The following is a 24,509-nucleotide window of genomic DNA, read 5'->3' as shown; positions in this document are numbered from 1 at the left end:
AGACACCCCAAATTACTCCTATGTAGTGATGACCTTGACACTGCAGAGTCCTGTCTTATTTAATTGTGATAGCATCCTAGCAAAATAGCAGTACAGCACATACCTTTAGCAGAGTAGAAACCTGAGACTCATTATATCATGTTTCTCTCAAACTCAACCTATAATTTTCTATTAATATTCTGCCTTGTGTCACAAAACTGTTTTATAATAACAATGAAAGAAGCGCTTTAATAACCTATTAAAGCTGGAAGTGGTAGAGCTGTGGCTCTGGTAGAGTGCTAGCCTTAAGAGAGCCCAAGGACAGGAGTGGCTCACACCTGTAATCCTAGCTACTCAGGAGGCTAAGATCTGAGGATCAAGGTTCAGAGCCTGCCTGGGTACAAATGGACTTGAGACTCTTATCTCCAATTAGCCTCTAGAAAACGGGAATTGGGGCTTGGCTCAAGGATAGGGTGGTAGCCTTGAGCTGAAGAGCTCAGGGACAATACCCAGGCCCAAGGGTAGGGTGGTAGCCTTGAGCTCAAGATCTCAAGGACAGCTCCAGGTGGAGTTCAAGCCCCATGACCCACAAAAAGAAAAGAAAGAAAGAAAGCTCAAGGACAGTGCCCAGGCCCCGAGTTCAAGCCCCAGGACTGAAAAAAAAAAGGAAGGAAGGAAAGAAAGAATTAAATGTTTGACTGTAGGAAAATGACATTAAATAAAATTATCTTACTGAATTATTACAACCTCAAAATGGAAGTCTTACTTTTAGTCCCACTTTTCAATTAGGAAAACAGAATGATTGCTTAAAGAACAAGGTAGTTTCCAGATTGATAATAGAAAGAAGAGTGGGATAACCAACTTTTCACAAGGAAGAGGAAAATACAAGGATAAGAATGAATGAGAGAGCATGACTCAGAGAAAAGGGGCCTCAGGAAAGAGGACAAGGTCAAAGAAGGCTGATGTGTGAATCTAAGATATAGCAATTTTACTCCAACTTCAAAAATCAAGAATTTTTTTAAGAGAGCTTCAAATTTGCCTGCAATAGTTTTCTCCAATATTGCATAAAATGGAAAATAAAAGGGAACTGAAAGTAATGGAAATTTTGTATTGGTCTCTGCTAACATGCTGGAAAGTCTTCTGGAAATTCCCACTGCTCTGATTAAGGGGATAGAAAAAGAGTGAATCAAACAGAGAATAAAGGGAGATGCATTATAATAATTAAGCCAGTTTTTATATGTTCATTTGGTGATACTCAAATAATATTGAAACAATGGGATAGGACACAATATATAATCAATGACAAGGTAATAAGGTCAAATAAAGGAAAATTTGGCACCACCTAACAAAACACAAAGTACCTAAAAGATTTAATTCATTAATTCTACATTAAGGTATTCATCTGTAAAGAAATACACATACATAAAATTGTATATGAATATGTAGATTTTTTGAAGGGTTATATATAACAGAGAAAAACTACACAGGAAGCTGAAATCTAAAGACTGTAGTTTAAAGCCAATGCAACCATTCAAATCCAAGAGACTCTTACCTTCAATTAATTCAGCCAGAATTAGAGAAGTGGCTCAAGTAATAGGGAGCCAGACTTGCGGGGGGGGGAAAAAAAAAAAAAAGCTAAGCAAAAGTAAGAGGCCCTGCCTGGGAGTTTGGTGTAGTGGTAGAGTGCTTGCCTAGCATGTACTAAGACCTGGGTTTGATTCCTTGGTACCACATACATAGAAAAAAGCCAGAAGTGGTGCTGTGGTCCAGGTGGTAGAGTTCTGGCCTTGAGAAAGCCCAAGGACAGTGCTCAGGCTCTGAGTTCAAGTCCAGGACTGGCAAAAAAAAAAAAGAAAGAAAGAAAAAAATGTAAGAGGCCTTAAGTTCAAGCCTCATGGGGAAAAAAAAGAAATAGAGAAAGAAAAACTAGAAACACATCTACAATTCATCTTGGTAAATGACTAAATAAATTATAGGAATGCACACTATGGAATATTGTGCTCTAATCTACAGATCCTTTTGTACAAGTATGAAAATTTATCTATGATCAATGAAAAATACAAATCACATAAATGTTTCTATTATAGTCTGCTTTGAATTAAATAGAATATTGTGGGTTGAAATGTTTCTTCAAAAACTTCAGCCTTAAATAATGAATAACATACACATGAATTAAATTAAATCAGAAGATAATGGTAGCATCAATACTAACTCTGGGTGAAGAGGTGGTATTTTAATATGCCACAGTGATCATGTATGTAATAAATATTTTCAATTTTATACATTTTATAAGATATTTATACCATTCCTTTTTCCTTAAAAAAGTAATATAAGTATTTCTGGAAGACAAAAAAAAAAAAACAACAACTTTAGCCTTGGAAGTAGCACTGTGGCTCAAGTAGTAGAGCTCTAGTCTTGAGCTAAAGAGCTTAGGGATAGCACCCAGGGCCAGAGTTCAAGCCCCATGACCAACAAAAAGGGAAAAAAATCAGCCTTAATAAATGCAGCAGTGATACTCACTAGATACTATGTAGAAAATGAACCATACAACTTCTGGATGAGTATGGGAGGGGAAAACTGGGAACAAGAAATGTACAGATTACCTGACTTATATAACTGTAACCCCTCTGTATACTACCATTATGATAACAATAAAAAATTTAATTCAGCTTTTGCAGATATTGTTAAAAATGAGATCATTTGGTGGGCCCAAATGTAATAAGATTATTGTATTACCAAAAGTAAAACTTGGGACACAGAGTTATAGACACAGTGGGGCTAGGATGCATAAAGCCCTGGATTTGAGTCTTCAGTATCACATACACAGAAAAAGGTAGAAGTGGTACTGTAGCTCAAGTGGTAGAACGCTAGCCTTGAGAAAGCCTGAGGACAGTGCCCAGTCCCTGAGTTCAAGCCCGAGGACTGGCAAAAAAAATTCAAAATTCTTTCTTCTAGTTTTTTGGGATCTACAGTTCACAATCACTATTGCTTTGGGAGTGCTTAGTCCAAGATATTTGCTATTTGTGCACGTGTGTGTGTGTGCGTGCGTGTGTGTGTGTGTGCCAGTACCAAGGCTTGAACTCAGGGTTGAATGCTATCTCAGCTTTTTCACTCAAATCTGCCACTCTAACACTTAAGACACAGCTCCACTTCTGGCTTTTAGGAGGCTGATTGGAGATATATCTCATACCTACTTTATACCCCTTGATAATATCTCCCTGTTACTCACCTCAGCTCTCCCCAGCCTCTAACACCTCCATTCTACACTCAATTTCTTCGCAATTATCTTGTCTATATTCCACATGTATGAGATCACACTGTGTGTGTCTTTCTGTGCCTGGGCTGTTTCCCTTAACATGGTGACCTCCAGTTCTATAAACAACAGGGAAATGACAAGATTTCATTCTTGCCTGGCTACATAGTGTTCTGTTATATATATGCACTACAATTTTTATTCCTGTTCAGTAGCCAATAGCTATTTTGATACAATCAATGTAACTACAAAATAAGAACCCTGGTGATACATGGGGCTGGTTCATAGATGATCCTGAAGATGTGTTCAAGTTTTATGAATGTGTTCATTGTTAATTATGCACAAATAGGTTATTCATCAGGGGAAATCACTTTCTTGAAATCTTGTATCTTGGATGTTGATCTGGCTGACATTTATATCAGTAATGTCAATAAAACCATATACAGTTTGCTTGTTTTGTAGAAAATATTGACAGAATCAAGATGAAAAGCTTGCAGAATTGAGACACAGAACCTTAATGCAAGATGTATCAGTACCTTAAGCCTGCATTAGAAAATGCAGAAACTCATCAGAAAGCCTAACTGAGACATGTTACCATGCAGAGGCAGCCCTGGAAATGAAAGCAGTGGCCAAGAATCACACAAGATATGTCTTTGGTGAGCTCTCCTACCTTTTATCCAGGTGATTTAAGGCAAAGTCACACACTTCTGGGCCTCATTTTTCTCCTCCTCAAATCAGGAGCACTAGTAACTGTTTTTGCTTCATCTTTATGAGGCCAACCAAAGTAAGTGCATGAATTATTTGGGGGGTATTTTCTGTGTGTGTGTGTGTGTGTGTGTGTGCCAGTACTCAAGCTCCAACTCCATGCTTGAACACTGTGTCAGCTTTTTTGCTCTAATCTGACACTGTAACGTTTGAGCCACAGCTCCAGTTCCGACTTTTTAAAGATTACCTGGACATAAATCTCATGAACTCTCTTGCCCAGACTGACTTTGATCTGTGATCCTCAGATCTCAGCTTCTGCTAGGATTACAGGCATGAGCCACTGGCACTCAGGTGATACTTTCTAGCCTTATTTCCTGCAGAATTCCAACATCAAAAACTGGATGCAACTGCAAAAAGGTTAGGAATTTATACTTTGCTACTACCACAGGAAGAAAACATTGCACCATGCATCTTGAGGTCTGTATACCACATTTCCAAGAGAGACTAACTAACCAGCCCTTACCGGGAAGAACATGACTAACTAGATAAAAGTGTTCATCGGCATTGTGGCTGGGGATCTAGAGACACTTGCACAAGACAGGAAGACCTAAAATGTAAGTGCTGTATCTGGGGAATGGGGTTAGAGTTGCTTCTCAGAGTGCCCTGGAGAGAAAAACAAAGACCAATGGCACAGAAACCAGCAAAGTGCTGAATGGAGAAGAGCTCTCTCAATGCAGCAGTACTTGCATGCTTGCAGGAGTTCAGACATAAAATGGATGGCTTTTCGTGTGACTGTCTTAGAAACAAGTTTCCACCCAATGATCTAAAAAGTTTCTTCTAGTTCTAAGAAACTTCAATTCTGTCATCTTAAATTAGCATAAATTATTAGCAGTAATTGAGTGGTCCCTCAGTATATGTGGGGAATTGGTTACAAGACTCCCTCAAAGGACCAAGAAATGAGAAAGGGTATCAATGTATGTGAAGTAATGCACCTTCCATCTGGTGAATGTAATGTAACCCTTCTATTAATTACAACAAAAATTATATGGAAAAAAATGAGGGGTGGGGGGGAGAGAAATGGGGACCAAGGCATGAGTAAGGGTATCAATGTATGTGAATTAATGCACCTTCTATCTGGCGAATATAATGTAACCCTTCTATTAATTACATAAAATATATGGAAAAAAACACTCCCTCAAAGCATACAAGTATACAAGTTCCTTATATAAAATACCTTAGTATTTGTATATTACCTATGTACATTACATAGGTAATACATGACCTCTAGGTTAGCTATAAGTTAATATCCTGCATGTTGTTACATTATGCATAGTTATACTGTATCACTTAATGAATGTTAACAAGACAAAAGTTTACATATTTCAGCATGATATAATATTTTTCAAGTAGTTTTGATCCACAGTTGGTTAGCTGACTCTGCAGTGCTGAGCCTATAAATACAGAAAGCCAGCTGTGTTCAACAACATACAGCTAATGTTTCAAACCCTTTCTGATCTCTACTATTCTCTACCCTCAGCTCCACCTGGTTAACTTTTTTTTTAGCATAACCCCCTCCACATTTTCCAAATAATTTATCTTTGAGGAGAATTTTCTTTTTTGCTGAGATACAAAGACTTACCCCAGTTTCTGCAAGTTACATTGTGGGTGTTTCACCTTTTCACATAAAATTCCAACTCCCAAATCTCCCAAGGCATTTTCTCCAACATAGAGTCTGGTCAGGGAATGGTTGGTGGTGAGGACTGATGCGAGATCATGACAACAGGTCGACGTGAGGCAGCAGCTGACCAACCTTCCAGAAAGATGGGAGAAAATCATAATCACACTGTCACTCTTGCTCCACCATGTGCTGAGTTGAAATTTCCCCTGCCACTCCTCTCCTTCAGTCTGTACATGGGAAAAGGGTGCATTCAAGAGTCATGTAACCTGTTCTTTCCTTTTGATTGTTGTAAAAACACATAAGCACCTTCCAAACCCATCACAACACTGTAACATCTTCCAGAAGGGGTACTGTAGCTCAAGTAGTAGAAAAAAGAAGCTCAAGGATAGCATCCTTGACCCAGGACTAGCCAAAAATAATGGTCTAGTGGTAGAGTGCTTGCCTAGCATGCACAAAGCCGTGGTTTGATTCCTTGGTACTATATACACAGAAAAAGCCAGAAATGGTTCTGTGGCTCAAGTGGTAGAGCATGGCCTTTAGGAAACCCAAGGATAGTGCCCAGGCCCTGAGTTCAAGCCCCAGGACTGGAAAATAATATTAATGATAATAATAATAATAATAACATATCTGGATGTGCCATCTCTGATACAAACCAAAAATCATTATTTACAAAAGCATCATTGTTTTGTATAGTTTTGTATCTCACTAGCAATGTACAAAGCTCTAATTTCTCCATGTTCTTGCCAACTCTACTTCACTAGGATTTCTTTTATGTTTGTTGTTTGTTTGTCCTTTTTATGTTTTCTGTGGGTTGTTTGTTTGTCCTTTGGAGGGGGTTGTTGTTTCTTGTTTTGTTTTGGAGTTGTTGGTTTTTTATGAGATAAGAGTCTCATGGACTTTTATGTCCAGGCTGGCTTTAAACCATGATCCTCAGATCTCAGCCTCCTGAATAGATAGGATTACAGGTATGAACTACAGGTGCTCAGCAACCCTGCCCTTTTTTTGAGTACTTTATTCTCTTATTCAGCATCTAGATCCAGAAGCATTCACTGACAAGCATCATGGCAGGATGATGTGAAAACTGAGGATTTATCTTCTAAAGCAATGCATCTCAATAGTTTTATTTTCTTAGCTATATAGTACATACCTTAAAGGCAACCATCATTTTTTGTTTGTATCCCTCATTTTGTAGACTTTCATATGTGGTTTTCCTCACAGCAAACACTGATTAAATGATTACCAAACAAACACAGATGAGCACAATGGGCAGATTATGTGAGAGACTGTTCTCACACATAAACGCCAGCTCCTTGTGTCTCACTAAAGTCAGAGGTCTCCAAAAACAGCTTCTGAGAGACAGGAACTCAGACTCACCAGAGTTTCTTCAAATTGCAGAACAGATGCTTCAGCCCCACACACAAGAGCTTGATACCACAGTCTCCCAGGGCGTTATCACTCAGGTCCAATTCTATCAGCTTCTGGTTGCTGCTCAGGACTGAAGAGATGTCAAAACAGCACTGATGGGAAAGGCCACAGCGCCCCAACCTTCATGCCAAGTACAGAAGTCGAGCATCAGAACAGGCCTCTCACCTCTCCCATAGTTTAGACTTTAATGAGGTTCATGAGCTGAGGCTTCCTGGCAGTGAGTGATAGAACCTTATGGAAATGGGGTCTGCTGAATGAAACAAAGTCACTGGAGAGGCACTCTTGCAGGGAATATTGGGACCAGGGTCTCTTCTCTCTCTCTCTACCATGATGTAAATAAACTCAAAATAAATCTTTCTCTTTGTACATTGATTATTTCAGATTGTCTCACTGATAGAGAACTGACTCCCACTGTCTTCTCCTTCCAGTCTGCACTTGGTTTCTTCACCAGGAATGGGCTCATGTAACAAAGTTCATGGCAACTCATCTGACCAGAGTGTTCCTGAACATAGACCAAGACACAGCCTTCCTAGGATCACTTGCTCATTGCCTGAGGACACAGTGTCCAGGGCCAGGCACTGTCAGTAATGCCAAGAATGTCATGATCCACCCATAGATGCACAAATGGCTTGTACCTAGTTCACAAATAGAAGCCTGTGGTTTCCATGACTTGGGCATTTCTAATGGTTGAAGTACCATCACTGGACATTGCTGACACAAGACTTCCTGTCCTTGCCAACATTGTTCCTCTATTTTGCTGGCTGTCTTAATCCCAGCATTCCATCTATGCAGAAGGAGAAATTAAGAGAACAGGAGCTCTGGTTCTTGATTTGTTACATGTTATTTAACATGGGTTGTTCTACCAGGGTTCATGTGTCAAAAGCTTGATTTGTGGGGATATTGGAACCTTTAGAAGATAACACTAAGCTGGGCTCCCGTGGCTCACACCTATAATCCTGGCTACACAGGAAGCTAGAATCTAACGATTGAGATTCAAAGCCAGCCAGAGCATGAAAGTTCATGAAACTCTAATCTCCAATTAACCACCAGAAAACCCAAAGTGCCACTATGGCTCAAAGTGGTAGAGTGCTACGGCACTAAGTACAAGGTAAGTATGTCACCTAGATTCTGTCCTCAAAGGGATGGACATAGTTCTATGGGAATCCCATTAATTCCTATAAGCACCTAATTATATGATGAGTAAAGTCCTGGGTTTGATTCCTCAGTATCACATACAGAGAAAGCTGAAAGTGGCACTGTGGCTCAAATGGTAGAGTGCTAACCTGGAGTAAAAGCTCAGGGACAGCTCAGATAGACGCTGAGTTCAAGCCCCAGGAATAACAAAAAAGAAAAATGCCTATCAAAATGAACTCCGAGATATGGAAATGAGATCTCTTCTTTTTATTTTTTTATGACTCTGTCTTCTTTTATTTATGTATAGTGTATTCAAGTATATACGTGTTTAAGAGGTGGGGAGCGTTGAGGAGAGGAGGTGGGGGAGGGAAATGGGGACAAAAACATGAAAAGGGATAGCAATGATTGTTAAGAAATGCACCTTCTATCTGGTGAATATAATGTAACCCTTCTATTAATTACAATAAAAAAAGAAAAAAAGAGGTGGGGAGCATACAAAGCTCGAAGTGGAAAGGGAAAAGAAAGTGCAGCAAAAGAGCTCACTGGACACTGATGAAAGTGAACTATAAAACTCAATTCATGCTGGGCATGGGGGCTCATGTCTGTAATCCTAGCTATTCAGGAGGCTGAGATCTGAGAATTGTGATTCAAAGCCAGTCTGAGCACTAAAGAATGTGAGATTCTTATCTCCAATAAACCACCAGAAAACTGGAAGTGATGCTGTGGCTCCAGGGGTAGGGTGGCATCCTTGAACTGAAGAGCTCAGGGAGAGTGCCCAGGCCCAGAGGTAAGCCCCACAACCAAAAAAAGGGGGGTCACTATGTGAAGGAAATATACTGACTCATATAATTGTAATCCCTCCATACATCACCTTTATAATAACAATAAAGTAAAGTAACAAATATTTATTTACTGTGTAGCTTGTTAAACTTACAACAGAGTCAGAGGCACAGCCCAGGCCCGTGTACTCATTATAGGGTAAGTAAATCTGACTCACAAAAGTTGAGTGAGGGGGCAGGGAGTATGGCCTAGTGGTAGAGTGCTTGCCTAGCATGCATGAACTCATGTTGCTGAAGCCATTCAGCCTATTGATATAGCAGTTCCAAGAACACTGATCCAGCCCCTAAGGTCTCATCTCATCTTGAAGTGGGGAGATTGACTGTGCCCAGTGCCTTATTGGCCATATGGTGAAGGGTAGGCATCTTGTCTTCATGGTGGGAAAAGGTGAAGCCTCCACTTCCCAGGTGATGGGTACATCTAAATCCATGGAGGCCGGGGTGGTGACTTGGATAATAGTTTACTAAACCTGTCAGTACAGAGCCTGGGACTGAGAGTTTCCTGTGGCCCTGCCCCCTGACACCCTATTTAGGCCTGGCCCAGCTTAACGCTATTAATCCATGCCATGTGACTCCTTGTTTGTGTACCATCTCCTGTCTTCTGGCTTTGCTCCAGTCACCATGAAGCCCAGTTCGGCTCTCTATAGGAGCTGGTTTGTTGGTATTGTTTTTGTTTTACCTTTCTTTTCCAGCCTTCATGACTCAGTTTCCTAACAGTGTTAAGTGTATTTGCTGGCTGCTAGGGGTTTTTTTGTTTTGTTTTGTTTTGGTTTTGGTTTTGTTTTTTTGCCATTCTTGGGCTTGAGCTCGGAGCCTGAGCATTGTCCTTCGACTTTCTCAAGGCTAGAGCTCTACCACTTGAGCCTTAGCACCATTTCTGGCTTTTTTCTATGTATGTGGTACCAAGGAATTGAACCCAGGTCTTCATGCATGCTAGGCAAGCACTCTACCACTAGACCAAACTCCCCTGCCCATGGCTGCTAGTTTTTGAGAAAGGAGTCCACTATGCATTCACCTGCCTTTGGATAAAGATTCTAAGATCTGGCCCCTCAGAATATGGCTTCTCTATTTTTGTCACCATAAAACAGTTTCTCTGTCCTACTCTGTAGCTTTCTTTGTGTCTGTCTTTATGTCTCTAACCATCTGTCTGTCTCTCTCTCCCTCTGTCACACACATACACGTATGCCCAGGGACTTACCACAGTCTCTGAATGTTACAGTCAGGATTCCTAAGTGCTTCACACAGCACGTTCACCCCTGGATCTCCCAGCGCATTGTCACTGAGGTCTAGCTCAGTTAGATTGGTGTTGGTGCTTAGAACAGAGAAGAGACGCCGACAAAAGCTGGATGTTAGATAGCAATTCACTAATCTAGAAATGAGAAGACAGAAGAATAGAAAAGAGCATTGATTTCTTTTTTTCTTTTTTTTTTTTTTTGCCAGTCCTGAGCTTGAGCTCAGGGCCTGAGCACTGTCCTTAGTCTTTCTCAAGGCTAGAGCTCTACCACTTGAGCCTCAGCACTACTTCTGGCTTTTTTCTATGTATGTGGTACCGAGGAATCGAACCCGGGTCCTCATGCATGCTAGGCAAGCACTCTACCACTAGGCCAAACTCCTGGCCCCAGAAAAGAGCATTGATTTCTAACAAGAATAAATCCAAGTGAGAGCCAGGGAGGGTGCCTGGCACCAGTTCATACAAATGATTCCCAGGAGCAGGGCTTGGTGGCATCCATCTTTAGTCTCAGCACTCAGGAAACTAACATAGGAGGGATCTCAAGTCAAGACCAGTCTGGGCTGTACAACAAGATCTTGTCTCACAAACAAAAGAAGAAGAAAGGGATAGGGACGGCCTCGTAGAGCTTAAAATTTGGATCACAAGGGGCTGGGAGTTTGGCCTAGTGGTAGAGTGCTTGCCTAGCATGCACGAAGACCCGGGTTCGATTCCTTAGTACCACATACATAGAAAAAAGCCAGAAATGGTGCTGAGGCTCAAGTGGTAGAGCTCCAGCCTTGAGAAAGTCCAAGGACAGTGCTCAGGCCCTGAGCTCAAGCCCAGGACTGGCAAAAAAAAAAAAACTGGATCACAAATCCAAAGAATATTCATAGAGGAGTGAGCCTTTTGAAGATTACTTTTCTCTACCTTATGACAAAAGAGAGTGAGAGAGAGAGAGAGAGAGAGAGACAGAGACAGAGACAGAGACAGAGAGACAGAGAGAGACAGAGACAGAGAGACAGAGAGACAGAGAGAGACAGAGAGACAGAGATACAGAGAGAGAGAACCTTTGGCCAGCCATGAGCATCATCCACCCCTCCCTCAGCAGTCAACTGACCCATGCTTGCTTGGACCCTCTGGAATAACTGCTCTAGAAAGAGACTCTCATATACTAAAAGGGATCAGACTGATCAAGATGCATTATATTTATGAACCGCTTTCTTAATGGTAATTCCTTCATACAATTATTTAAAGATAATAAGTTATATATACATACTCTTTGTCAGATATGGGAACTTGAACTCTGGGCATGAGCCCTGTTCTTTTGAGCTCTTCAGCTCAAGGCTAGTGCTCTACTGTTTGAGCCACAGCACCACTTCCAGTTTTCTGGTGGTTAATTGGAGATAAGCGTCTCTCGGACTTTAGTAACCTGGATGGCTTTGAACTGCAATCCCCAGATCTCAGCCTTCTGAGTGGCTAGGATTACAAGTGTGAGCCACTGATGCCTGACTAAAATAGTATTTTAAAAAAGTGGGGGAGGGGGGAATGGACCCACTACCTGACGAATGTAGCTGTAATCCCTCTGTACATCACCCCAACAATAAAAAAATAAAAGCACCAAAAAGAGAGCCAGTTTCACTAACTGTTCCAAGAAAGAAAGAAAGAAAGAAAGAAAGAAAGAAAGAAAGAAAGAAAGAAAGAAAGAAAGGAAAAGAAAAGAAAGAGAAGAAAAGAAAAAATGTTTCACACAGGTTGCACAGCAGCAGTTTACGTTCTCAAAACTCCTGAAACCAGGCTATGCTCATAGAAATAAAGTCAGAAGTGAGACCAGTATATATTAATTTTGAGCCATTTCCAGGAATTCACATTTCAGTCACCTGAAGTTCCTATAAAAATGCAGTTGGAGCTGGTCACTCGTGCCTGTAATCCTAGCTACTCAGGAAGCTGAGATCTGAGGATTGCAGTTTGAAACCACACCAGGCAGGAAAGTTGGTGAGACTTATTTCCAATTAACTCCCAGAAAACTCAAAGTGATACTGTGGCTCAAAGTGGTAGAATATTAGCCTTGAATTGAAGAGCACAGGGACAACCCCCAAACCCTGAGTTCAAGCACCATGACTAACAGGGGGGAAAAAAACGCAATTTGAGCTGGTAACTGGTGGCTCACACCTGCAAACCCATACTTGGGAGACTGAGACTGGGAGAATCATGGGTCCAGGCTAGTCTGGAAAGAAAAGTCTGTGAATCTCCTCTCAGTGGAACAAGTTAGATGCGATGACATGTACCTGTCATCTCAGCTATTGTAGGAAGTGAAAAAATAGGGGGATGATGATGATCCAGGAGCAAACACAGGAAGGAAGGAAGACTTTAACTCAAAAATAATCAGTGAAAAGCCAGGAACCAGTGGCTCATGCCTATAATCCTAGCTACTTGGGAGGCTAAGTGTCTTAGTACAGAGCTAGCCCAGGCAGGAATATTTGTGAAACTCTTATCTCCAATACACTACATAAAAGTGGAAATGGAGCTATGGCTCAAAATGGTAGAGTACTAAATAAATTATCAGTGCAAGGAGGGGGAAGGGGGGATAGGGGAAAAGGGGGTGCTGATGGGCCTATGGCTCAAATGATAGAGTGCCTGCCTACAAGTACAAGGTCCTGAGTTCAAACACCATACTGCCTTAAAAAAATGTTTTTTTAATGTGGAATCTGACTGCATAGGCCTTCAATTCTGCATTTACAATGAGCACCTAGTATCACTACACCACAAGTCTCTCCAGAAGGTTCCAAGACAATCTTTAACTTTTCTGCAAATATCACCTAGAAAGATGGATGCACACCTCACTTCTGACCAGAAACTAGCCAGGTTCTATGAGTCACTATTTTCCCCAAAGATATGTGATCTTGGTCAGGCTTCTTGTTCTTTTCTTTTAGGACCCTGAGGAACATATTATCTTCCACTCACATTACTGTAACCTGAATGATCATCTCCACCAAATTAATGAATTAATATATAAATATAAAATCATCTTGATACCCTAATCACTAGTACATTGGTATTAGGAGATGGGGTCTTTGGAAGGTGATTGTCACAGAGCTCCATACGTGAGATTAGTGCCCTTATTATAGTGGGGAACTTAAAAGAGCTGTCTTGTCAATGACAGTTGCTGGCAGGGTTGTGGAGAAAAAGAAACCCTACTACACTGCTGGTGGGAATGTAGACTAGTTCAGCCACTCTGGAAAGCAGTGTGGAGGTTTCTTAAAGAACTGAAAATTGACCTTCCCCACGATCCCGCCATACCACTTCTGGGCATCTATCCTGAACATCATAACCCAAGATATGATAAGGACACCTGCTCCACTGTGTTCATTTCTACATTATTCATAATAGCCAGGCAATGGAAACAACCCAGATGCCCTATTGCAAATGAATGGATACAGACAATATGGTATATATATACACAATGGAATTCTACATAGCCAACAGACAAGATAAAATAATGGCATTCGCAGGGAAGTGGATGAATCTAAAGCGAATCATGTTGAGTGAGACAAGTCAAGACCTAAGGAACAAAAGGTGCATGGTATGCTTAATATATGGCTATTAAATCCAAAGAGTACAAGAGCGAGGACTCAATGTCTGCATACCCAATGCTATGGGCATGGTAATGGAAATACATACATAACTATATAGACATAAAAACCTATGACTCTATAGACATAATGTTTTATTTCATAAATTAATGTTTCTATGACATACAAACCCTTAGCCTAATTTGATTAAGTTCTGAATACTAAGTCCCAATGATTGTAAATAGAGACTCCCTTCTTGAACACTTATTTGTTAAACTTGTCATTTAAAATATGATATAAAAATCAACATTAATAAATTCTTTAATTAAAAAAAAGAGCTGTCTTGTTCTGTCAACCAGGACAGAACCATAGCAAAGAGGCTCTATAACTTGACCATGGTTTCTCAGCTTCTAGCTGGTGATAAATTGATGCTTTTATATATATATATATATATATTATCTAATCTCTGTTTTAGCAATGTAAACTGAACTAACAGAATGAACTAGAGTGAACATTGGCTCCCCATTCCCCATCCTAATTCATTATACTACACTGGCATCCCTTCCCAAATGAATGTTTCTTATATTCTGAGAGTGTTCTGCACATCCCATCTAGTCACCTAGCTAATTTAGTCTCTACCAATAAAGGAATCCAGTGTTATTATTATGTAGCTTGACAGCTACATAATAATAGTTAAAGTCAGAAAATGTTGGAAAGAAAGGAAAAAGAAAGCAACAAGAGGAAGCAGGAGTTTGGCCTAGTGGTAGAGTGCTTGCCTAGCATGCATGAAGACCCAGGTTTGATTCTTCAGTAACACATACATAGAAAAAAGCTGGAAGTGGTGCTGTGGCTTAAGTGGAAGACCACTGGCCTTGAGATAAAAGCCCAAGGACAATGCTCAGGCCCTGAGTTTAAGCCCCAGGACTGTAAAAAGGAAAGAGAGAGAGAGAGAGAGAGAGAGAGAGAGAGAGAGAGAGAGAGAGAGAGAGAAGAGAGAGAGAGAGAGAGAGACGAGAGAGAGAGAGAGAGAGAGAGAGAGACAGAGAGATAGAGAGAGACAGAGAGAGAGAGACAGAGAGAGAGAGAGACAGAGAGACAGAGACAGAGACAGAGACAGAGACAGAGAGAGACAGAGACAGAGAGAGAGACAGAGAGAGAGAGACAGAGAGAGGAAAAGTAGCCTAGAAATCAGCTGCCATGTTCTACCACTTTCTTGAGGTCAACACTCCTTACGTGTGAGAGCAGGCAGCAGGAGGACCTGGGAGGAAACTTCGGGACATGCCCAGGTGTGGACTGTCTTCCTCCTCCTCTTCTTCCTCCTTGGTGGAGTTATGGAGAAAACCCAGAGAAAGCGTTTCTACTCTTCGACAGTTCTCGATGCAAAATGAAGAAACCATGTGATCCATTCTGGTGGAGAGATTGACTTCGATTTTGGGAAAGTGGTCCATGGCCCTTCTCACGAAGTCTTCCTCCTGCATCTCATATAGGCAGTAGAACAATTCCAGCTGGCTAGGCTGGATCTGCAGCTTCTTCGCCTTGGCTTTTGCTTCAATCCATTTCAGCAGCTCCAGTCTGATTTGCTGGGAGATCTTACAACTCAATTTCTTCTCCAAATAAGAAGCCCTCTCCTGATTTACAAGGCCAAAGAGAAAACGGACCACAAAGATCAGATAGCCCTTTTCAAATTTTCCATAGTTTTCCAGCAGCACTGTCACATCTCGATTCAGAAGTTCTGAACAGCTTCCTGACTTGCTCCTGGTCCTCACCTCCTCTTCCTCCTCTTCTAACAAATAGTACATAGCAGCAAAGAACTCCTGGAATGTCATGTGGATGAAGCTGTAGAATTTCTCACAGTCCACTTCCTTCTGGAACACATTCATCCTCAAAAAAGCAGACACATCCACCTTCTGCAGGCCATGATTCCTGAGGTCACAGTCCTCAAATAAAATTTTCTGATTCCAGATTCCATCAGCAGCCAAAGAGCAGAGCCCCCGGAGATTGGCGTGGAGGTGGGGCTCTTGGCCCATTCCTCGGGATTGCAGGAGACTGGAAAGGAAAAAGACATAGACTGCAGTGGTGGTCTTAGAGGTCTGAGCGAGGCTCTTGCCACTCTGCATCTGCTGCTTCAGCCCTGTGCACACAATCCAGCAAACCAAGGGGATAAAGCACATAGTAAAGAGGACCTCATTCTCCTGGATCAGCCTGAAGGCTTCACTGGCCTGCACCTCATCTGAGAAATACTTGAAAAAATACTCCTTCCTTTTGGCTTCAGAGAAACCCAGGATCTCTATGTGACGTGGGTGGTCTAGCAGGTGCTGCAGTTTCTCCAGAGCCACTGGTCTCGTAGTGATGAGCAGAGAGGCCTCAGGCAGCAGCTTCTTTCTAATAAGGCTGCTCAGGAGAATGTCTCCCCTCTCAGCCTTCTGCCAGTCTGTGCAGAGCTCTCCTATGTGCTCATCAAAGGCACCTTGCAGCTCGTCAAAACCATCCATGAGGAAGAGGATCCTGGAGGGCTTGCGCACTATTTTGCACATGGGTGGGTTTGGGTCAGGGCAACAGCTGACGATCAAGTCCCCCAGACTTCTCAACATCACAAGGCTCACCTCACGACAGTGGATATAGAATAAATAGTCAAACTTGTCTTGGAAGAGCTTCCCTGATGCCCAGTCCAGCATAATCTTCCTGGCTAGTATTGTTTTCCCAATGCCCGCCGCTCCCTGGAACACCACCGTGTGCACAGGCTCAGCGTATTCATCATCGGGATCAAACAGCGATTCCAGTTTGATGGGACTCATGGGGCTGTCCCATGTCTTGGTCCTGCCGATGGTCAGCAGCTCCTGCTCCCTCTCCTGCTGACTTGGGTGCTCCTTGACCAGCTGCAGCTGTGTGTAGCGTCTATTGAGATTCACACTCTCACCTAGACGTGCATTCCTATCTTCGATACAGTGGAACCTGCTTCTCACGTGTTTTCTGTACTTCTTGCAGTAATCTATGGCAGAGACAGAAAGTTAGATGCTACAAGTAGTCTACACATATCTGAGATGAGCAACAAATAAGCCTGAAAAAAAACACATTACAAAAAATAGAAACAATCCTGTGCCCTAAGAAGGAGTGCTGAAAGCTAGACTTTGGTGGCCCATGCCTGTAATTCTAGCTATCTGGAAGGCTGGAAACTGAGGTTCTGATTTGAAGCCAACGCAGGCAGAAAAGTCCAGGGGATCCTTATCTCCAATTAATCACCAAAAAGCTGGAAGTGAACATGGTTCAAAAATGCCTGGAACAAAAATGCCAAACCAGGGTGTAAAGCCCTAACTTCAAGGGCCAATACTGGCATTAAAAATAAATAAATAAATAAATAAATAAATAAATAAATAGGATGGGGGGAGAAGCACTTCAAGCTGTAAAGTACCATGAGCGTTGACTGTAAACTAGAGAAGTACCCATGTGTCACTCATATTTTGTAAATGTGAATAGATGCAACATAAGATACAACCTCATATATAGGAAGTCTGCATTCCCAAGAAGGAAACAAAGGGGCTAGAGGTGTGGCTCGGGTAGTAGAGTACCAGCCATTGAGGATACCAACTGTCAAATACCAATCTTAGACCAAAGGAAAAAAAAGAAAGAAAACAGATTTGCAACTAGAGAAAATAGCAGTTGGGGGGGAATAAACAGAAAGTGTAAGTTTTCTACCCTCTTGGCTCTGAAAGGCCCCCAAAACTCTAATGCCCAATGTCTTACATACACAACTGATCAAAAGACCAGTGTACATGCAGCCACCATTCAGAATCTTACACCAATTGGTTTGAATCTTACACCGTTAGTCTAAAGCTCAAGTCTTTTGTTAGTTTGTTTATGTGATACTGAAGAATGAAATCTAGGGCCTCATGTATCCTAGACATGTACTCATGTCGTGTGTGTGTGTGTGTGTGTGTGTGTGTGTGTGTGTGTGTGTGTGTGTGCGTGCGCGCGCTGCGCGCGTGCAAGCGCGCGTGCTGGTCTTGAGACATGATTCGGGAACTCTTAGGAACTCTTCTGAGCTTCTTTTGCTCAAGGCTAGTGTTCTATCACTTGAGCAACAGTTCTACTTTCTATTTTTTTGGCAGTTTATTGAAGATAAGAGTCTCATAGAATTTCCTATCAAGGCTGGCTCCAAATCTCAATCCTCAGCTCTCATCCTGCTAAGTAGCTAGAATTACAGGTATTAGCAATTCGAAGCCAGCCCAGGCAAAAAAGTCCGTGACACTATTATCTCCAATAAACTACTCAGAAAAAGTCAGAAGTGGCGCTGTGGCTCAAGAAGTAGAGTGCCAGCCTTGATCAAAAGTAGTTCAGGGTCAGTTCCCAGGCTCTAAGTCCAAGCTCCAGGATTGGCAAAAAATAAAAATTAAATTATATTTTCTGGGGCCAGGAGTTTGGCCTAGTGGTAGAGTGCTTGCCTAGCATGCACAAAAACAAGGTTCAATTCCTTGGTACCACATACATAGAAAAAGCTGGAAATGGTGCTGTGGCTCAAGGCACAGGCCTTGAGAAAGCTCAAGGGCAGTGCTCAGACCCTGAGTTCAAGCCCTGGGACTAGCAAAAAAAAAAAAAATGCATCCAGAAAAATATATTTTCTTTTTCTCTGTTGTTTTCCTTTTTCTTTTCTTTTCTTTTTTTTTTTTTTGTTGTTGTTGTCAGTTGTGGGACTTGAACTCTGGGCCTAGGCTCTGTCACTGAGTTCTTCAGCTCAAGGCGAGCACCCAACCATTTGAGTTTTCTGGTGATTAATTGGAGATAAGAGTCTCACAGACTTTTCGTGCCTAGGCTAGCTTTGAAACACAATTCTGGGGGGAAAACCAAGACGGGTGGAGGGTGTGGAGGGGGAGGGAAATGGGTACCAAGACATGTGAAAGGGTATCAATGTATGTGAATTAATGCACCTTCTATCTGGCAAATATCATGTAACCCTTTTACTAATTACAATAAAAAAAATTAAAAAAAAAAAAGAAACACAATTCTCAGATCTCAGCCTCCTGAGTAGCTAGGATTAAAGGTGTGAGCCACTGGTGCCAAACAAAATTATATTTTCTTGGGCCAGGAGTTTGGCCTAGTGATAGAATGCCTGCCTAGCAAGCATAAAGACTCGGGTTCGATTCCTTGGTATCACATACATAGAAAAAGCCAGAAATGGTGCTGTGGCTCAAGTGGTAGAGCATTAGCCTCGAGAAAGCCCAAGGACAGTGCTCAGGCCTTGAGCTCAAGCCCAAGGACTAGCAAAAAATATTTTTTTTCTTTTAAAAGCCCTCCCCATAGCTCTGGGACTACAAGTAGCAATAAAAATGAGCCTGCTTCCGCTAAATGAAAGGACCTCTAGGATATAGAGCCATATAATGAGTGATTGTTGTCTTTAATGTACTATGTTATCTCTCATCTCTTTTGCTGTCCCTTGGTTATCTCATATTGTTACAGTATCTTACTTTGTTATCTGATATATTGGATATATTTGTATTTGGTTATTTGAAATAGAATAGGGAAGGGGGGAAAACAAGATGAGGGGTGGGGTGGGGGGAGGGTAATGGGGACCAAGACATGAGAAAGGGTATCAATGTATGTGAATTAATGCACCTTCTATCTGGTGAATATAATGTAACCCTTCTATTAATTACAATAAAAAAATAATTTTTTTAAAAAATGAGTCTGCTTCAATATTTGCATACCCAATGATATGGACATAGTATGGGAAATATAAATGCAACTACATAGACATAAAAACTTATGACTCTATAGACATAATGTTTTATTACATTGATTAATACGTATCTATGATATACAGACCCTTAAGCCTAATTTTGATTATGTTCTAAAAATTAAGAGCCTGTGATTCCCTTCTTGAATACTTGTTTGTTAAACACGTCATTTGAAATATGATGTAAAAATCAGTGTTAATAACCTAGCCTTGCATCACTCACCAAGTAGCAGGAGCATGTAGAAGAGCCAAATCACCTTGCTACCCAGCTGTGCAGTACCTCCTAAGATAGTTCTGAAAACAACTAGAAGCAGCATCTCAATTGCTTACCTTTCTTTTTCTTACAAGCTGAGATTCTGGAAAGGAATCCTAGTAAACCCATCCACTCCTCTTCAATGCTGTCTTCCTGGCATACCACAGCGAGACTGGAAGCATGTGTATTATCTGAACACAAAGGGGAAAAAACATACAAAGTGTCCAAATCCAGAGCCCCTAACTCAAGAGGATGGAATTGAGACCTAGTCTAGCACTTGGCATGGGTCAGTGGCTCCTGCCCTAGATGTCTCCTGAATAAAACATGGATTGGGTTGCAGATGACATGTAAGATACCAGAAGTCCACTTGGGAGTGTTCTGGCATACCTCACTGTGAAAGAAGGATGGTTAGCTCCCTGCCAAGCATTCTGATTGTATGATCAATCTCAAATTTTCTTTTTCAGGCTCAGAAATCAAACATGCACCGGAGGCACTATTTAAATCTCACCTGTTTCTGGCAGTACCTGGCTCCCTGATGTTGAGACTAGTCTCAAAAATCTCCTGTGTCCTCAAGATAGCTATGGACCAAGAAGTGTTCCCCCTTCCCTGATTTCACTTAACTGTAACCCATTGTACTCACATCTCATGCTCTCTCAGCTAGATTTCCAGGTCCAAACTACCAACCACTATGTAATTGTGATCCCTTCTGTACATCATCTTTACAATAACAATACAAAATATTTTAAAGATGTATTCATAGACTGACATGTTTAATTGAAACCCCTTTGTACAAGTAAAGATAATAAAAATTTAGGAGCGAGGAGTTTGGCCTAGTTGTAGAGTGCTTGCCTAGCATGCATGAAAACCTGGGTTCAATTCCTTGGTACCACATATATAGAAAAAGCCAGATGTGGTGCTGTGGCTCAAGCGGTAGAGATCTAGCCTTAAGAAAGCCCAAGGACAGTCCTCAGGCCTTGAGCGCAAGCCCAGGACTGGCAAAATAAAATAAAATTTAAAACTGATATACTCAGAAAAAATTAAAATGCATACAATAAAGTAAACTACCAATTAGACTTACATATAGTTCCAGAATTCATAATCCTAGCTGACTTTAGATTCACCTAGGAAGCTTTTTAAAGGCTGACTCCAGAACTCTACCACCAGATAGATATGGCACTATGCCATATCGAAAGTTTCCAGGTAATTCCAAAATGTAACCATAGCTGAGGCTCATCAATCTAAACACACACTAATAACATAGCCCCAAAAAAGTGTTGGACAGGAGAAATTTAGACATGGTAGAATAAAAGGTAATCACTAGGACAACACAAAGGCCAGGTGGACAAGAGCCTAAGTAAGATGATTTCTAGTAAGTGGGAGTTTATTCTGGGAGCAAATACTTTTGGCAACCTGGTCACAAAGCAAAAACTAAGCATTTAACTCAATTCAAAACCTAAAGTAGGGCTGGTAGTTTGGTCTAATGTAGAGTGCTTGCCTAGCATACACAAAGACCGGGGTTCGATTCCTCGGTACCACATATATAGAAAAACCAGAACTGGTGCTATTGGTCAAGTGGTAGAGCACTAATCTTGAGGAAAGCCCAAGGACAGTGCTCAGGCCCTGAGTTCAGTCCCCAAGACTGGCAAAAAAAAAAAAAAAAAAAAAAAAAAACCCTAAAGTAATTCTTACCTAAAGTGTCTCCTAACTCAGGAAAAAAAAATGATTTCTGCTGATAGTTTCTTTCAGACCAAAATACACATACACAAGTCAGTATCACCCAGCAGTGAAGGCCACTTAACATTTTGTTCAGCTGACCAGAATGAGATATGACCAATTAGAATCTCTTCTAGGTTATTTTGACTCATTTGAAAGAAGAAAGGACACAGTAAGTACTTCATGGGTTTGCTAAATAAACAAAATGAAAGACACTGCCTCTACAGCTTAGAACAATTATGCTTGAATTTGAATAGGAAAGCACAGGCACTGTTATAGTAGTATTATTATGTGCAATTATTGTCGAACATCCCCTGTTTCACACCTTTGCCTCTTCAGATCCATATCACCTTTCTCTTTCTCCCACACATTTCCTGTCACCTCATCATACTATATATGTTCTCCTCTTTGTTGCAATTTTATTTTTCCTTCCCAGCATACCAGCTAAACATCATCACCTATGATTTTTCTGGGTTATTCTAAGCTCTTCCTAGCATACTTCCCTTGTATAGAACATCAAGCAAAGAGCAAGGCTCTTTGGGAGCTGGGAAGGTGGCTTAGTGCTGGAGTGCTTGCCTAGCATGTGTGAAGCCCTGGGTTTCCTCAGTACCACATAAAGAGAAAGGCAGAAGTGGCACTGTAGTTCAAGTGGTTGATTGCTAACCTTGAACAAAAAAGACACCAGGGACAGTGTCCAGGCCCTGAGTTCAAGCCCCAGGACTGGCAGAGAATGAGAACAAAGAGGGAAAGGGAGAGAGAATGAGAGAGGGAGGGAAGAAAGTAGGGAGGGAGAGAGAAAAGGGGATTCAGAAAATTTCTTTGAGCATAATAGTACACACTTGTAATCTCAGAACTCTGGAGCTGAGCAGAGGATAATAAGTTCCAGCCAGCCTAGGATACATAGTAAGACCCTGTCTCAGAGAGAGGCAAGGAGAGACAGAGACAGAGAATGAATTTCTTTTACCATTCTAATTCCTGAAGTCAGAGCCATTGTAAAGACTTTTCTCTAAAAGCCTTTTCTTTAAAAGTTACATGATTCTGAAAGAACAGGAACTCCCTCTTGAGCCTCAGCAAGGATAAATTCAAGATTATGAGCCATGTAAGCAGATACTAGACAAGCAGAAACATGAGGAGATAGGTAGAGAACTAGAAGCAGGTCTGGAGAGAGATTCAGATAAAGCAGCTCTAATCAAGGCAAATCCCAAGGCATAAGTAAACTCTGGGTTTTTAAATGGTTAGAAAAGACAAACTGCTTTTCTCTATCTTCCCATAACATTACCATGAAAGAAGAGGAGAAAAAAGATAGTAAAAGAAATAATTCCTTGGGGGCCGGGAGTTTGGCCTAGTGGTAGAGTGCTTGCCTAGCATGCACGAAGGCCCGGGTTCGATTCCTCGGTACCACATACATAGAAAAAAGCCGGAATTGATGCTGAGGCTCAAGTGGTAGAGTTCTAGCCTTGAGAAAGTCCAAGAACAGTGCTCAAGCCCTGAGCTCAAGTCCAAGACTGGCAAAAAAAAAAAAGAAATAATTCCTTTAAACATACTGACTCCAGCTGGATATGATGGCACACATCTATAATCTCAGAAATTCAAGAGGCTGTGGTAGGAGAATTATAATTCCAAGGTCAGCCTGGACCACAGAGCAAGTTTGAGGCCCACCTAAGCTATAAAGCAAGACCCTGGGGCCGGGAGCTTGGCCTACTGGTAGAGTGCTTGCCTAGCATGCACAAAGTGGATGAATCTAGAGTGAATTATGTTGAGTGAGACAAGTCAAGACCAAAGGAACAAAAGGTGCATGGTATCCTTAATATGTAGCTATTAGATCCACACAGTACAAGAGCAAGGACTCAATATTTGCATACCCAATACTATAGACATGGTATTGGAAATATAAACACAACTACATAGACATAAAAATCTATGACTATAGACATAATGTTTTATTACATAGATTAATATATATCTATAACATACAAACCCTCAGCCTAATTTTAATTATGTTCTAAAATCTAAGTGCCAGTGATTGCATATAGAGATTCCCTTCTTGAATACTTGTTTGTTAAATACTTGTTTGAAATATGATGTAAAAATCAAAATTACTAAATTCTTTAATTGAAAAAATAGTCTTCCTTTTACTCACCCCACTCTAGCTGATCTCTCTTAGCTTTCTCATGAAGGTCTCTCCTGTTGATTTCAGCAAAGATCCTCACAGCCATGGCCCAGGCTTTCTCTTCCCCATGGAAGTGGATCATAAGTGTGGCCAGATCTACATGGTCTGCTTTCTCCGTCTGGCCTCTGGGGAGTGCGATGCAGCCCTTCTCTAGAGGGTAATCTTCTAAATGCATTTTGAATTTCTTAAGGTCTGCATCCTCCAGGTCTTCCAAATAGTGGGCGAGCTTGCAACGGGTGCTCGTCATCCTCATTGGCACCCCTTTTTAGGGTCCTTAAGTCTTAGTATACACTAGCAGTCCAGGCAGAAAAACATGTTTTACTGAGAATCTTTTAAACTACCCAGTTAAAGGCAACAAATTATCAGAATTCAGAAAACATTATGCAGGTATCAAGATATCACTTGATACCCTTCAGTACATGCAAGTTTGATGTATCAGTCTAATTTAAAAAAGAAAAAGAGGTGGGCACTGGTAAGGCATGTATATAATCTTAGCTACTGAGGAGGCTAAGATATGAGGATCATGATTTAAGACAGCCCACATAAGAAAGACTGTGAAACTCTCATCTCCAACTAACAACTAAAAAAACAGAAATGGAGGTATGGCTCAGGTAATAAGGTGCCAAGACAAGGGGGTGTGCAAGGCCTGCATTTAAGCCCCAGTACTGGAATACACACACAAAGAAAACAAAGGAAAAAGTTATCCACTGACTAAAATGAATTACCATCTTTCATTTGACAAGTATATAAGAAAGTTCTCCATTGGCATGATCCATGAGTGTGTCCTAGGCCATGAATGGAAATTTCCCTGTAGAAATAAATAATAAACCAATAAGTAGGATTATATCACAGTGAA

General features: G+C 41.2%; 1 protein-coding gene across 1 annotated transcript in view; it reads right to left on the bottom strand.

Moving 5' to 3' along the window:
* The window catches only part of Nlrp3 (NLR family pyrin domain containing 3), a 30,398-nt gene extending 6,466 nt beyond the window's left edge, over nt 1–23,932 (bottom strand). Inside the window, exons 1-6 of the mRNA XM_090340175.1 lie at nt 23,624–23,932; nt 19,848–19,961; nt 15,023–16,778; nt 10,209–10,379; nt 6,990–7,160; nt 5,577–5,747 (exon numbers count right to left, since the gene is read on the bottom strand). Of these exons, the coding sequence (XP_090196301.1) occupies nt 5,577–5,747; nt 6,990–7,160; nt 10,209–10,379; nt 15,023–16,778; nt 19,848–19,961; nt 23,624–23,906 (2,666 nt within the window). The 5' untranslated portion in view covers nt 23,907–23,932. The remainder of the gene's footprint in view (nt 1–5,576; nt 5,748–6,989; nt 7,161–10,208; nt 10,380–15,022; nt 16,779–19,847; nt 19,962–23,623) is intronic.
* Between the last annotated feature and the right edge of the window lie 577 nt (nt 23,933–24,509).

The sequence above is a fragment of the Megascapheus bottae genome, chromosome 10, assembly GCF_031878675.1.
Source record: "Megascapheus bottae isolate mThoBot1 chromosome 10, mThoBot2.hap1, whole genome shotgun sequence".
NCBI lineage: Eukaryota > Metazoa > Chordata > Mammalia > Rodentia > Geomyidae > Megascapheus > Megascapheus bottae.
This window is presented reverse-complemented; position numbering and strand designations above follow the sequence as displayed.